The sequence below is a fragment of the Crotalus tigris genome, unplaced genomic scaffold (assembly GCF_016545835.1).
Source record: "Crotalus tigris isolate CLP2741 ecotype Arizona unplaced genomic scaffold, ASM1654583v1 scf7180000018690.2240587, whole genome shotgun sequence".
Lineage (NCBI taxonomy): Eukaryota > Metazoa > Chordata > Lepidosauria > Squamata > Viperidae > Crotalus > Crotalus tigris.
The window spans coordinates 1,138,156-1,154,752 of NW_024097149.1; the positions used below are offsets into that span (position 1 = coordinate 1,138,156).

Genomic DNA, 16,597 nt, shown 5'->3' on the forward strand with positions numbered 1-16,597 from the left:
CATTGTAAGTTCAAAATTGGGTCATAAGTTGCTTTTAGGGGGATCTGTTGTAACTTTGAATGGTTGCTAAGTGATCGGTCATAAGTCAAGGCCCATGTGTACTATTTACTATTTAATTTTATATCCCATTTCCCTATCCCACACAGTATTCAAAACAACTATACATCTGTGTTTTTCTATATCTGGTGATACTGCAGTTCAAAAAACAAAATCATACAAAAATGTGTATTTCATCTATAAACTCTTTATATTCAGGAAGCATCTGGGAGAATTGCTAAAATTGCCAGAAATATGCACATACTTTAAGGATTTTTCACACACGTGTACCGTGTAGATTTTCAGGCAGATGTTATTCTTTGCAAACTGAAATAAAATGAACTTAATTTAAGGTTGGAGAATCAGAAAAATGAACAAAATTGAATTTGACAAAATTGTCCTTATCGTGTCTCAGCCCATAAAGATTTTGCCTACGTAATTTATTTATAACTTCCTTTCTTACCCTGAGAAGGAGGGGAAAATGCAGCCTAGTAGTTTTAGCTGCCAGGCCGTTTAGATTGCATTTTTTTTGAAAGTGTGGAAAAGAAAAAAGCTTCAGAAATATAGTTCCAACAGATTTATAGAAAAGTGGCTTATTTGCAGGTTTGGATGCTTAGTTTAGGGTTGTTTACTATTTTACGGAGAAAAATCACTGCATTTCACCAATTATAATGTAGAATTATATTTAAATTAATGTGTATTATATCTGAATTTTTATAGAAGTTTTAATGCACAAAAGAGCAGTGTGAATTCAAAGAGAGTACAGCATTTAGCCAACCAGAAATAGCACTTAGACTTATATACCACTTCATGGTGCTTTACAGCCCTCTCCAAGGGGTTTACAGAGTCATCATATTGCCCCACAACAATCTGGGTCCTCTTTTTACCAACATCAAAAGGATGGAAGGCTGAAGCAACCTTGAGTTGGTCAGGATCGAACTACTGGCAGCCAGCAGAATTAACCTGCAATACTGCATTCTAATTAATTAATTCTAATTAACCTGCTAATTCTGCACCACCATGCCTCTGGTATACGAAATGGTATAAAAGAGCCCTCTTTTATGTAAATTAGCCAACTGTGCATTGTCATGACAAGCAGGGAGCCAATCAAGCATGTCTGTGGGTGATGGACCACAGATGGCCTTTGAGTGTCCTATAACTCCTCCCACCAAACAAATCCCACAATTATAGGATTGTAGAATCAGAAGGGAATACTTGTCTCATTGGGTCCAACCTCTGCTTTGTGCAGAAAAAAACAATTAAGGCATCAATGATACGTGACTAACAAATATCTTAAAAATCTCCAGAAAGGCAGACAGCTCCAAAAATAGACTATTGCATCATTGTGTAGAATTTAGGAATTTTTTTCTTGTATTTAAACAGAAGCTAAATAGCTGCAAACTCTACCCATTATTTCTGGTCTTATTGTTCGTAGCAATGGAAAATAGTTCTTGACTATCTTCTCTGTACTATTCCTCCATGTATCTGAACACAGCTAACCTGTCTACCCTCAGGCTTTTTTCTCCAGGCTGAACATTGCCTAACCTTATAGGGCATGTCCTCAAGACCTTTTATTGCCTTTCTTTGAATCATCTCCAACCTATGGAAATGTGGTATCCAGAATCATACAATATACTTCAGCGTTGTCAGGCACAAGCAACCAGAACCACTTGTGAATAGTCTCAAGGAGAAACTTTATTGTTATGTTATGTTATGTTATGTTATGTTATGTTATGTTATGTTATGTTATGTTATGTTATGTTATGTTGTTATGTTATGTGCTGAAGAAGCTTCTTGGATGAGAAGCGAAACATATTCAAAGAGAATGACTGGCCCAGAGTTAACCAACTGACTCTGTGTCTAAGGCAGGACTAGAACTCACAGTCTCCTGGTTCCAGCCTGGGTGCTTTAACTACTGGACCAAACTGGCTCTTGCTGTCTGTATTTTAGCAGCAGAGTTTTCTGACTTTGATACTCACCCAAGACAAACAATAAGGTGGGTCCGGTGGATGTAATCACTGAAGGAAAGGAGTTAGGAAGTCAAGATAATGCGGTGCCATTAGCTGCTTAGATAACTCAAGGTGGCACAGCACAATTTTAACCCCCTGTGCATCATCTCTCTTAAGGCTCAAACTTTTTTCTGTTGTGCAAACTCAGAAAGGATTGTCAGATTCCTTGCATAACCAACAATAAACCTGACACAGAATATCTGGATCATAAGAAGGGGTCCACTGTAAACCTCCATGAAACAGTGAACCTAATATCTTGGGCAAAATATGGCATATGCTGAATTGTGCTTTGGACAGTTTTGTTACCTAAAGATAATATATCAGGCAACCCAGCTAATTACTGCTGAGGTTTGGCCTTTCCCGTATACAGATTTACAATCACAATTGAGCCCAAACTTTTGGTTGCTCAGTGAGACATTTGTTAAATGAATTTTGCCCCATTTTATGATCTTCCTTGACACAGTTGTGAAGTGAATCACTGCAGTTGTTTGGTTAGTAACACAGTTGTTAAGTGCATCTGGCTTCCCCATTGACTTTGCTTGTCAGAAGGTTGCAAAAGGGGATCACATGTGTCCAGGACACGGAAACCGTCATAAATATGAATTGTCCGAATTTTGATCACATGACCATGGGTATAATGCAACAGCTACAAGTGTAAAAAAATATGGTCATGTCACTTTTTTCAGTGCCTTTGTAACTTGAAATGGTCACTAAATAAACTATTGTAAGTTAAGGACTACCTATATACCAAAATAAACATTTTCTCACTGTGGGAAGCAGGATGTTTAACTAGATGGGTGTTTGGTCGCATCTAGTAGGAAGAGAAGAGAAGAGAAGAGAAGAGAAGAGAAGAGAAGAGAAGAGAAGAGAAGAGAAGAGAAGAGAAGAGAAGAGAAGAGAAGAGAAGAGAAGAGGAGCTTGGGGTCTTCTAGTCCAGCCCTCTGCTCAAGCAGGAGAACCTATACCATCTCAGATAGGTGATTGTCTAGTCCAGTGTGGCGAACCTATGGCACACATGCCAGAGGTGGCACTCAGAGCCCTCTCTGTGGGCATGCGTGCCATTGTCCCAGCCCCGATTCCCCCCACGGCCCCCTCCTGACCAGCAGCCCCCCTGGAGAGTCACCCCCAGGTGCGGCCTGCACGGAGCAGTGCAGCCAAGAACATGGCAGCCAGGCAGCAGGGACAAGATTCTGCTTTTGTGCCCCGACGTGCGCAGATGATGATGCTGGGTGCGGGTGGAGGGCGTAGCTGCCATGGTACTACAGGGTTGCCGGGGCTATCTGTGGCAGGCCATGGATACGGTGGGTGGCCCTGCTATGGGGCGGGGCAGAGCAGGGGTGGAGCAGGAGCAGGTGGGCAGGCCAGGGGGCAGGGCGGTTTTTGGGCACTTGGTCTCTAAAAGGTTCGCCATCACTGGTCTAGTCTCTTTTTTAAAATCTCCTGTATGGAGCGCCCATGATTTTTGGAGGCAAGCTTTCCACTGGTCGATTGTCCTTACTGTGAAGAAGTTTCTCCTTAATTCCAGGTTGCTTCTTTCTTCGATCAGTTTCCTACCATTGTTTCTTGTCCTTCCCTCTGGTGCTCTTCTTCCATTCTGCTGACAGCAGGGAGCTGAGCCAAAAGGAACACCTCCTCCTCCCCCCCCCTCCACCCTCCCACCCTGCAGAGATATCCCTTGAAAAGGCAGCAGGTGAAAGAAACTGTTGATAAACACTGCCCAATGTTTAAAACTACCTCTAAACAGAAAATCAACACAGCCAGCAAAAGGCCACAGTGGAGGTCTTCTCCCTGTGGAAGGAACCCATTGTCTCTTTGATTTGTTTCTTTCTGGCCCAGAAAGAAAAAGCATTCAAAACATCAACTCTGAAATGGAATTGGAGAAAAAAAAATTCACCTGATGGACTTAAACCCTTCACTTTTCTTTATTTTCTTCATTTCTTTTGTTTATTTCTCAGTGTTCCCCTGGGAACTGAAGTCTTAAGAATAGAGACATGAACTGCTGGCAAAATAGCTGCTTTGAGTTCTTCTCTAGGGCTCACCAAAATCAAATTTTACTGATGTGCTTTTTTTTCCCCTGAAGAAATAACAGTTGAAAGTGTATTAAACTTTGCAAAAGCTCAATACACATTTAAAAAAAAAAAAAGCACCAAAAAGAGGACTGAAGATTCTGGCTACCAGCTTTTAACAGCAAGTGCCTTCCTATAGTCCTCTGAAGCAAAAAATAATAATAACTGATGGGGGGAAATTACACAATGCAGTATATGTGACAGTTTCTATCGTAGTTTTGTGGTAGCTTAGCCTCTTGGTAAAGGTAACAAGCTCAGCATCTTTAACCAGTGATCATGATGGCTTATGGTTCTGAGCTTGTTAGCTTGAAAACTGACAGCCTGTGTTCAAGACCTGAGCCCTGCATGACAGGGTGAGCTCCCATTACTTGCTCCAGCTCCTGCTCACCTGGCCATTCAAAAGCATGCAAATACGAGTAGATAAATAGGTACCACTTCAGTGGTAAGGCATCAGTGTGCCGTGTGCGCCTCGGCATATAGTCATGTTGGCCACATGATCACGGGAGTGTCTTCGGACAATGCTGGCTCCCTTGGCTAAGAAATAGAGATGACCACTGCCCCCTAAAGTGGGACATAACTGGACTGGACAGACAATATAAAACTTTACCTTTTATCCTTTTACCCATCCCCTAATTGTAAGAGATTAAGTTGAGGCTGGAAAAGGAATGGAAATATGTAAACAATCAAGAAATAATAAGCACCTCTGTTGGTGGGCTGATCTCATAAAAAGCATCCCAGCCCAGGTCCCAAGAGACCTGGGAAGAAGCATTTCAAAGCCTTCACCTTAATGGACTTGCTACAAACAAATTCCTCCCAGGAGGCTACATTTGCATCCAGATTAGCATAAAATATGCCTTGGTGAAATCTGTCTAGTTTTTCTTTCCTTGATCTCACCCAGCTAGATGGGACTTCACAATAGTACTGTTCAAAGATTACAGATCCACAGTTTAGTTCACCATACCTGGAGAGTCCCTGAAAGTATGAAAGCTTCCAGTGGCCACACTCAGAACGTATGATAGTGTTCCGATTGAGTTTCTCCATAGAATGTGACCCTTAATTTCAAAGAAACCCTGACGACAAAGTCTCAAGTATCCAAAGTTTAGTCAGGCCTGCAGTGGTGTCATTAGCGTTACAATTTTACGCAAGATTAGGTGTGTAATTGCAGGTTAAGTGGGAAAGGGTTGCCATGCCTCTGTACTGCTAATGAAGCAGGCAAGGTTAATGATAGCACAGATGGGAAGCTCAAAGGCACTAGTAGTATAAGCAGTTGTGAAGTCTTCTCAGCTAAGGGACCCTCCTTGCATCATAGTATTCCACTGATTGACAACGTACACATGCCACATATGTACACAGAGTTATAGAGTTGAAAAGGGCCACCAAGTTTATTGTGTCCAACTCACTGCTTAATGGAAGAATCCAAAGCAAGCATATGCATGGCTGTCCTGCCTCTGCTCGAACACATCTACAGATAGTCCTCAACTCATAATTGAAGTTACAACTGTACATTGCCCCGGGGCAATGTACAATCTAGATTTGAAGTTCCAACAACCATCTACCCATCACATTTTGGGCACTCGGTAACCAGCTTGCATTCACTACCTTTTGCAACATCCTGCAATCACGGAACCGTGATTTATTATGTCCTTTTTTGCCAGAAACTGGCATTTCTTTCTGGTGTCTGGCAAACAATGCTCATTGTGGACAATGGATGTGCTGTTCTGCTGACACACATACACCATGGTGTTAGGAGTCTTTATTACGGCTTCCAAGCCTGAGTTAGTATTCTCTAGCAATTCCCTTTTCCAGCACCAGTCCACTCCCAATGAGTTCAATGGGCTACTCAAACAAAGCTGGCACTAGTCCACAGTGCAAAGACAGGGCAAGTCCAATAGACAAAGGAGGGTCCCCAAGGCAAAGTCCAGAGTTAAAGATGTACAATCCGAAGCTCAATGCAAAAACTCATGATGATTGAAAACCACACAGTAAGGAAACGACATATTGTTCCCTGCATCATTTCATTCCCATTGCTGAGCTAAATAATTGCTTCCTGGTGCAGCCCATTGAGAGGGGCAAGGCTGCCTCCTCACAAGTAGCCTGGCTGACCTTTGTTGTGCCTGTCTCCTCTAAGCCCTACATGCTCTCGGATCGGGAGAAGGAGACAGTTCTTCTTCATCTCCACTGACCAGCTGCAGCTATGTGCCTTCTGCACCCAAAGCCTCTGGGCTTTCCAGCTGCAGCTGTGCCTTTTCTGTCTCTAACTTAGCTGGCTGCTTGTCCAGTCACTCCCCTGTGCTCAGCCCACCATTCCTGGCTCATTGCCTTTGCTGCCTCTCCTCCTGACATGGCCAGGTCTGACACATCCTCCTCTGAACTAGCATTTGGGGAAGTCATCACAATGGCATTGCTTAATGACCAGCATATTCACTTTATGACCACTACAAAAAAGGTCATAAAATTGGATGCAGTCATGTGGTGACCTACTTAATGTCTGTCATGATTTATATAATTCCAGGCTGTTATAGTCATAAGTTGAGGAATGGTACTGTTGTTAGGGAGAATCCACTATCTTCATATGAACTGGTTCTACTATTTAATTGTTCTCACTATTTGAAGTTTTATTTCCTCTAACATCAGGCTGAAGTCCAGCCTTCTTTTAACTTAAATCCATCATTTAGTATCCTTTACCCTGGATTACTAAAGAACAGTTCTTCTGTGTGATATCTTTTCAGGTGCTTGTAGAGTGCTAATTTATCTCCTTCTGGTCCCGACCTCTCAAGGCTAAATTTTGACCCTTTTTTCTTCATAGGACATATTTTTTAGTCCCATGTTGATCAGCATTACTTGTCTCTGATCCCATCTAGTTTCTCTGAATCTTTCTTAAAGTAATGCAAACAAAGTTCTCCCAGCCCTTTCAATTTAGAGAAACACTCAAAAGGAGTTTCCACCCCACCTGAACATGCTTTTCTCCTTGGAAAAGCCAGATTAAATAAAAGCCTGTTATTTAAAGAAATAATTTCTGTAAAGCATTACACCGTATAATTCTCTCCCTTGCACCATCTTCAAAGGATTCTTTCATAATGGCATAGAACTTAAGAGGTTTTTCTAATATGTTCTGTAAGTGTTTTAAAGGAGCGAGTCCTAAAGGAGCTATTATCCATACCTTAGTTGTTTTGATAGAAGCTGCAGAGAAACTGGTTACTAGACTAGGTCCATTTTCAGAGCTAAAAATGTGAGGATAATGGATTCAGGTAGGTTTCAGGCCAGCTTATAGCACAGAGACAATATTGAATAGCAATAGCAATAGCACTCAGACTTATATACTGCTTCATAGTGCTTTACAGGCGTCTCTAAGTGGTTTACAATGTCAGCATATTGCCCCCAACAATCTGGATTCTCATTTTACCAACCTCGGAAGGATGGAAGGCTGACTCAGCCTTGAGCCAGTGAGAATCGAACTGCCAGACTGCTGGCAGTCAGAGCACAATTAGCCTGCAATACTGCATTCTAACCACTGCGCCGCCGCCACGGCTCATAATGCCACAATATGTGCAGTATTGGAGGTACCAAGGTATATCCACATAGCATTTTGGTCCCATGTCTTCCAATAAGCTTTCAGGTGCAATACAAGATGCAGGTTACTTGTGGGAATGCCCTTCTCCAATGGTTTCCACCTGCCCCAGAAGAATCTGTAGCGAGGCATGCTCCATGGCCTTCTGTGAGGCACCCATTTAGACCTGGGAGGCATGTCCTCTCTGTCACCACATGTGCTCTTCATCCCAAGATTCAGAAAGTCCCATCTTGATGGTCTTCTAAAAAACCCTGATGAACTAGCTTTTTTTTCAGCCACTGGGGCCAGGGGACTGGATTTCTGTATGGGTCCACTATTCTGTATTGTGTTTTGCAAGGAAACATTTTAATTCTGCGTTGTCAACATGGCCTTTATATTATATTAACAAAACACATGTTTTGTTAGCCACCCAGCTTGGTTGAGATGGGCAGCCATATAAATTCATCCATTAAACCAGCGTTTCTCAACGTTTGTGTGACGGCGACCCCCGTCACACGGACGCACCGCACATGCGCAGCGACGCCCCCTGAGGGGGGAATGGCGGATCGCATTGTTTGGCGACCCACGTAAAATGGTCGTTCGACCCCAAATGGGGTCGCGACCCATAGGTTGAGAACCGCTGCATTAAACAAACAAATAAATAGCATGGCAAAGACTTCTTGCTTAGGTTCCATCTAAGATCCTCAAAGTTCCCACATGGATGGCATTCTGGAAACCGCTGAAGACTTGAGCTAAGATGAATGGGATCCTTGTCGGATACATTTGATGAGTGGTTAGCCAAAGTTACCATCTTGTTATTTTTTTCTGTTTTTTCTGTCCAGAGTCCATCTACAATGGGATGGTGCCTAAACGAAATAAAAAGTCACTGTTGTGAAATGAATGGCCATATAAATCATTACATTAAATTAAATTGCTGGGCATGCAGAAACAAGATTTCAAAGGAGTGCTATTTTGCTATCTATTGTTTCTGTTCCAGCCTGCTTATTTGGAAAAGAAAAAAACCAAATTAGATATTACAAAACCTACACTATCAACAAATCTGTAAATGTTCCTAACTCTAGTTTCCAAGCACTCAAAGCGGGGGGGGGGGATCTAATAGGCTACAAATTTCACAATTTGGAGGCTAAAGACATTCAATAGGCATATTCACCACGTATGTGCATTTGTTTCCTTCAAATAATATCCATTTGGAAGAGGCAGGAAAGCATTTTTTTAAATGTTCCTTCCCTTTCAGCCTCTGGTATCGCTTTCTTTTAATTAAATTAAAAAGATCCTGTTGATGCAGAGAGATACTTAGATAGAAGCTTCGGACCCAGGAATATAGAGCTTTAAAAAAAACTTATCTACATTATATTATTTATACAAATAAATGTGTCAGGTTACCCAACCTTAATTTGATTCTGAAGAAGCAGAAGAGAAGATCAGCATGCTAGGGTTTAAATGCATTCTTATGTAAATATTGAGAATATTTTTTCAGAAAATATAAATCCACAAACTGGCAAAGAATTTTACAGCTAAATTTGTACCATATATTGATTTAATGCCTACATAATGTCTTTGATTAGATGTAGACAGTGGTGGGATTCAAATATGTGAACAAAAGGTTCTCTGTGTGGATGCCATTTCCAGAAGCCCATTCTGGGCCTGGGCAACGAAAAATTAGCTACCGGTTCTGTCGAAGTGGTGCGAACCAGCTGAATCCCACTACTGGATGTAGATCTTTGGTCCTTTATACATCAGAACTTGGAAACCTGTTCTGATACCAAGATACTGACTTGGTCATGGATATCATCAAAGAACTCGTTAATACTGTTTTTGCATAGTAGCACACAGAATTTCAATATTTTTGCAGACAATGTGCTTATGAAGAGCATATTAAACTCTCACAATATTTCATCAATTTATTTGGGGGAGAGGGCTAGATGCCATTGAAAGGTCTGATACAATCCTTGGTGCTCAAAACAGAGCTGACAAGCTCTATCCTATATTTAGTAATGTTCCATACACTCCATATACTCATATGTTCTGATGATGCTTCAAGGATTTTCAACCAGAAATAAAAGAGACCCGAATATGGCAGTGTTCCAATATCTGATGGGCTGCCACAAAGAAGGAGAGGGGTCAACTTATTTTCCAAAGCACCTGAAGGCAGAAAAAGAAGCAATGGATGGAAACTAGTCAAGGAGAGAAGCAACCTAGATCTAAGGAGGAATTTCCTGACAGAACAATCAACCAATGGAACAGCTTGCCTTCAGAAGTTCTGAGTGCTTCATCACTGGAAGCTTTCAAGAAGAGACTGACATGTCAGAAATGGTATAGGGTCTCCTGCTTGAGCAGGGGGTTGGACTAGATGACCTCTTCCAACTCTGTTATTGTATTGTTGTCCATTGGCTCACTTGAATGACAGCTCCTTGAAAGACATCCTTTGGATGTGGCCAAAGTTGAGGAGTTGAGGAGCTGCTATCCTGAGCTGTTTCTGAGTTTGTAGAATCATAGGGCTGGAAGGGACCTTGGAGGTCTTCTAGTCCAACCCCCACCCGACCAAGGCAGGAGTCCTTATACTATCCTGGAGAAATGGTTGTCCAATCTTTTCTTGAAAACCTCCACGGATGGAGCACCCACAGCTCCAGGAGGCAAACTATTCCATTAATTAATCATTCTCGCTGTCAGAAAATTCCTCCTTAGTTCCACGTTGGATGTCCTCTGACAAAGTTCTGCCCACTGCTTCTTATTCTGCCCTTGAGTGCTCTGGAGAATAAATTGACTCCCTCTTCCTTGTGATATCCCTTTAAGTATTGGAAGATGGCTATCTAGTCTCCCGTACGCCTAATTCTCATTAGGCTAAATATACCGAGTTCCCATAGCTATTCATTGATTTAGCCTCCAAACCCCTTATCATCTTTATTGTTTTTCTCTGCACTCTTTCTAGGATCTCAACATCTTATATTGTGATGGCCAGAACTGGATGCAATATCCAAGGCTGGCCTCACTAGTGCAGTATTCAATGATACTATCACTTCCTGTGATCTTGATAGTATCCCTCTATTGATGCAACCTAGAACTGCATTGGGTTTGGGGCAGCTATAACATACTGCTTACTTATACTGATGTTCATCTGTTGTGAGCTACTGGGGCTGGGTCAGAAAGAATAGTGGCAGAAATACTCCTTATCCTTTATATGTACCTATTACATACCCATTGCAGGCCTGCCATAACTTAAACCTTAAAAAGAGCTGAGGTGGCGCAGCAGTTAGAGTGCAGTACTGCAGGCCACTTTAGCTGACTGTTCAGCAGGTCAGCGGTTCAAATCTCACCGGCTCAAGGTTGACTCAGCCTTCCATCCTTCTGGGGTAGGTAAAATGAGGACTCAGATTGTTGGGGGCAATGTAAATATATATATACATTGCTTACTGGTGTACATCGCTTAGACAGTGCTTGCACTTAAAGCGGTATATAAGTCTCATAAATAAATAAATAAAATAAAATAAACCTTTAATTAGAAACAATCCTTGGCTCCATTTGTTGAGAAAGGTATATTTTTTTATTAGAAATTAAGTGTATTGCGGTCATGCATAGTCAGAACTGAGAACTGCACACCAAAATCTCTTCAGTTCAACTTTTCCCTCCCTTAACTGCCTCCCATCACTGACCCCACCCCCAGGGACCAATCAGGTTCATTTTCAGAAAGGTCAATTCAAGAGTAGATGTGTATGCTGCCTTCTTCTCCCAGCCGAATGACCTTGAGGCAGCATCTGAGGGAGATACAGCAGTTATTTTTGTTTTCCTCCAAGTATCCCCCCCCCTCAGAGTTCATCTCAGACTGTCACTGCATAGTAGCAAAGCACAAGCAAGTGTAACGGGGCAGCTGACACCCATTCTCAGTATTCTGCTAAGAGAAAAGGCGTTTCTTTTTGAACTTATCTATAGCAGCAGACTTTTGAAATTCGGCCCAAGGCCAGACGCAATGAAGCTGAAGGCATCTGTTCCTCTGGCTTGTCCTCTCCGCTCCACTCATTTAAGAAGGTTTGCGTCTCAGGCATAAATTCTTGCATTCGTCTCTCACCCTCTCAGACAAATGCTTAATACAAATTGCTTCATCCAACTGCATGGCAGAGCTGACCCTCCTATCACTCTCAGATATTTTTAGCTTAAAATTAAGCAGATGAAAGGGTACCAAAAAAACTGCACTGAACTTTAAAGGATAGCCTTTTTTTGTGAGAGTTTGCAGGAAGGCAAGGAAAGGAAGACAGTGTCAACAGTAAGGAATGGAGTGAAAGAGGGCCTCCCTTTTTATGACCCTGTAATGCCTTAATTTGGGATAGAGTCAGGGTGACTGGATGGAGCTAAGCATTGACTGGCTGAATGCTCTTCCTGGCACCCCAGAGAGTTCACAGCAGATATTTTTTCTTTGTCCCCTAGGAAAGAAACATACGCAGCTACCGAGGATTGAACTCTCAACTTTCCAAGTGGGAGGCAAGCGTCTTCACCACTAGGCTACCGTGCCACTCAAATAAATAAATAAATACAGTCCAGCACAGTGGTTCTCAACCTGTGGGTCGGGACCCCATTTGGGATCGAACGACCATTTCACAGGGGTCGCCAAACAACGCAGTCCGCCATTTTTTCCCCCTTTTCCTTAGCTGTGCTACTCCCTTTTATTCTATTGGCTTTTGAAAGCCAATAGAATAGACTCTCTGAATAGAGTCTAATTCTATTGGCTTTCAAAAGCCAATAGGAATTGTCCAGGCTGTCTCTGCCCTGCTGAGCCCGCCAAAAGTCCCATTCTGCAAACGGTGCTGTACCAGTTGAGTAGTCCTCGACTTATGACTGGTTGAGGGGTAGTCCTCGACTTATGACCGGTTGGGGGTCGCGGCATTAAAAAGGTTGAGAACCACTGGTCTAGCACATCTAGAATATGGTAAATTGAGGAAGGCTAAGTTGGGGAATAACTGAAAAGGGGGAAAAAGCATTTACCTAATGTCAACAAATCTCTTTGGTAGCCATGGTGTCACAGATCAAGTTGCTATGGGATCCATGTCACACTCAATCACACACGCACGCACACACGCAGAGAGAAACAGCTGCAGAAACATCAGTCAGAAATCTACCTGGCAGGTGGACTTTCACCTCTATTTTAATTTAACTGCCAGTTTGATTAGAGATGAGTTCATACAGCTTCAACCCATCATCGTTGTTGGATATCTCATGGATGCGAAAGCAAATGGCCAAAGAAAGGTTCATATCAAGAGCCATCAGGGAGAGAAGATGACTAGAGATGGATAGGAAACTTAGTTAATTATGAGCAGACTTGCTTTGAAGAAAGAACCCACACATTTTAGAAGGCAGCACAGTGAGATTTTCTTAGCTCCAACAGAAAGAGAGAGGGAAACAAGAGGAAAAAGAAATTAAGAAAAACGAGCAGGAAATAATTTAATGTCAACCGAACCTCATGGAAGGGAAGAGAAAGGTCATTGTCTTGTTTTGCATATCACCTGGAATCATCTGAAAGACACTCTCTGTGGAGCAGAACCTGCAAGGCAATCAAATTTGGCACTTGGATGTGGCCCAGCAGGTTTTCAGCGTACAGTAATGAAGTTTCTCCATTTTCTCCTAGGCCCTGCCATCTTTCCTCCAGGACCTCAACGGTAAGGAGAGGCAGTGGAGACCAATCCTCTAAGATGTTCATTTGGACCAGTGGCCGGACCTCCACGTCATACAGGCATGATGAGAGAAGGTACGTGGCGTCCACACTGCGTTAGGCATGTGCTGGGCTCCTTGTGCAGCAAGTTTGACATGCTGACTCTTCTTTGAGCTAAAATTGTAAAAGAGCCATCACAAAATGACTGACAATTTATAACAATGGCATTATTGGTAACCAGGAATGATAGGAGAGGGCATTCTATCCTATTGCTTTTCCTTTCCCGAATCTCTCCAGGGTACCATCATGAACAGATAAGAATTTCTATAGTAATTAGAGATAGTCCTCGATTTACAAGTGCAATTGAGCCCATATTTTCTGTTGCTAAGTGAGACATTTGTTGAGTGAGTTTTGCCCCATTTTCTTGCCAGCGTTGTTAAGTGAAACCCTGCAGTCGGTAAGCTGGTCACAGGGCTATTAAGTGAATCTGGCTTCCCCACTGACTTTGCTCGTCAGAAGATGATCCCAGGACACTAGAATCGTCATAAATATGGACCAGTTGCCAAGCATCCGAATTTTGATCATGTGACCATAGGGATGCTGCAATGGTTGTAAGTGTGAAATATGGTCATAAGTCCCCTTTTTCAGTGCCATTGTAACTTCAAATGGTCATTAAATGAACAGTTGCAAGTAAAGGTCTACCAGTATCGGGGGGAGGGAATGAAGAATGATTCTGAAAGACGTGGAAAGCCAATTACACACCCAAACCGTGCTTCCTTAATCAAAAAGTTCCACATTGGCTTAAAATATTACATGATATAATGCACTTCTCTATTATCATTTTATTTGATGTCATATGAAATAGGAGATCCAAACTCCATTCATCTCCCAGGAGTGCTGGAATTTCTGGCAGTTATAATTCACAGTGTCTACAGATCATCAGGTTGGGAGAAATTTATTCTAATTTTTCTCTGCTCATTTCCAGCTCCTCCATCGATCACTGACAGTCCCCAGGTTAAAAACAAGATCTGTCCCTAGATATGCCCTAAAGATGATGATGATGGTGATAATGATGATGATGATGATGATGATGATGATGATGATGATAATAATAATAATAATAATAATAATAATAATAATAATAATAATAATAGGAACTGCTTATTAGGAACTGCTTCCATCCTGCGACGATACCTGTAATACCATCAAACATCCACATCTGCCTATCCCAGGTCCTGGGTAAGGACTCGATAGGTAGACAAAATGCCAAATCCAGTCTGAACATCTGGCTGACTGTGCGATGATCCATAATAATAATAATAACTGGAGCACCACTTGAACACCATTGGCATTGACAAATTCACCATTAGTCAATTGCAAAAGGCGGCCTCACTAGGAACTGCTTCCATCCTGCGACGATATCTGTAATACCATCAAACATCCACATCTGCCTACCCCAGGTCCTTGGTAAGGACTCAATAGGTAGACAAAATGCCAAATCCAGTCTGAACATCTGGCTGACTGTGCAATGATCCATAATAATAATAATAATAAAGTTGGGAGGGATCTTGGAGGTCATCTAGTCCAACCCCCTGCTCAGGCAGGAAACCCTACACCATTTCAGACAAATGGCTGTCCAGTCTCTTCTTAAAAACTTCCAGTGTTGAAGCATTCACCACCTCTGGAGGCAGGCTGTTTCACTGATTAATTTTTCTAACTGTCAGGAAGTTTCTCCTTAGTTCTAGGTTGCTTCTCTCCTTGATTAGTTGAATTTTATGTAAGCCAGAACTTGTGAACGGGGACTGCCTATTACTAAAAATGGCAGATGGCATTCGCCTTTTTTCAGCAGACAAGATATTAAAGCAAATCAATGTTTTCATGAACCACTGAAAACAAGCTATATTCAGATAGTCCTCGATTTGCAACCGTTCGTTTAACCACTGTTCAAAGTTACAATGGCACTGAAAAAAGTGACTTATGGCCTTTTTCACACCAACAACCATTGCAGCATCCCCACGGTCATGTAACCAAAATTCAGAAGCTGGGCAAGTGACTCATAGTTACGACAGTTGCAATGTCCCAAGGTCATGTGATCACCTTTTGTGACCCTCTGACAAGCAAAGTCAGTAAGGAAGCCAGATTCACTTAATAACCATGTTACTAACTTAAGAACTGCAATAATAATAATAATAATAATAATAATAATAATAATAATAATAATAGGAGACAGCAGAATAGAATAGACGAGAAAGAACTGGAGAAGATAACAAAATACAAAGACCTACAAATAGAAATAGAAAGACTGTGGCAAAAGCAAGCAAGGGTAGTACCAATAGTCATAGGCTCCTTGGGTGCAATCCCAAAACAACTGGAGCACCACTTGAACACCATCGGCATTGACAAATTCGCTATTAGTCAATTGCAAAAGGCGGCCTTACTAGGAACTGCTTCCATCCTGCGACAATATCTGTAATAGCATCAAACATCCACATCTGCCTATCCCAGGTCCTGGGTAAGGACTCGATTGGTAGACAAAATGCCAAATCCAGTCTGAACATCTGGCTGACTGTGCAATGATCCATAATCATAATAATAGAATAGAGCTGGAAGGGACCTTGGAGGTCTTCTATCCAGCCCCCCGTTTAATCAGGAGAACCTACACCATCTCAGACAGGTGATTGCTAGTCTCTTCTTAAAGATCTCCAGTGATGGGGCACCCACGATTTCTGGGGGCAAGCTGTTCCACTGGTTGATTGTTCTACCAGTCAGGAAGTTTCTTCTTAAATCCAGGTTGCTTCTCTCCTTGATCAGTTTCCATCCATTGTTTCTTGTCCTTCTCTCTGGTGCTCTGGTGAACAACCTGACCCCCTCTGCCTTGTGGCAGCCCCCCAGATACTGAAACAGTGCTATCATGTCTCCCCCATTTCTTCTTTTCTTTAGACTAGCCAAACCCAAGTGTGTGGCAAAAGAAAAAAAAAATCGTAAAATGGGCAAAACTCACTTAACAGATGTCTTGCTTAGGATAGAACTTTTGGCCTCAATTGTAATTGTAAATCAAGGGCTACCTGTATTAAAAACATGCAGCTTCAGAGATTCATGAAAGCAAGGCATGTTTCAGTGGTCTTTCGGTTCGAGGCATTTTTAACAGTAGGCAGCCCATTTGTAAGTACAAGTTGTCTCTAAGTTAGACATTCTTAATTCCAAGGACTGCTGTAATTCAAACTTCCCTTTGGAATATGGAGACAAAGTGGGAATATGCTTTTGCCGTGCTGCATTTTAA

At 42.1% G+C, this 16,597-nt stretch overlaps 1 protein-coding gene across 10 annotated transcripts in view; it reads left to right on the forward strand.

Moving 5' to 3' along the window:
* KCNMB2 (potassium calcium-activated channel subfamily M regulatory beta subunit 2) overlaps window positions 1-16,597 on the forward strand; it is a 381,704-nt gene that overhangs the window by 329,518 nt on the left and 35,589 nt on the right. For all 10 annotated transcript variants that reach the window (XM_039355431.1, XM_039355426.1, XM_039355424.1 and 7 more), the window contains one exon: window positions 13,294-13,413. In XM_039355431.1, coding sequence (XP_039211365.1) covers window positions 13,358-13,413 — 56 coding nt within the window. In that variant the 5' untranslated portion in view covers window positions 13,294-13,357. The remainder of the gene's footprint in view (window positions 1-13,293; window positions 13,414-16,597) is intronic.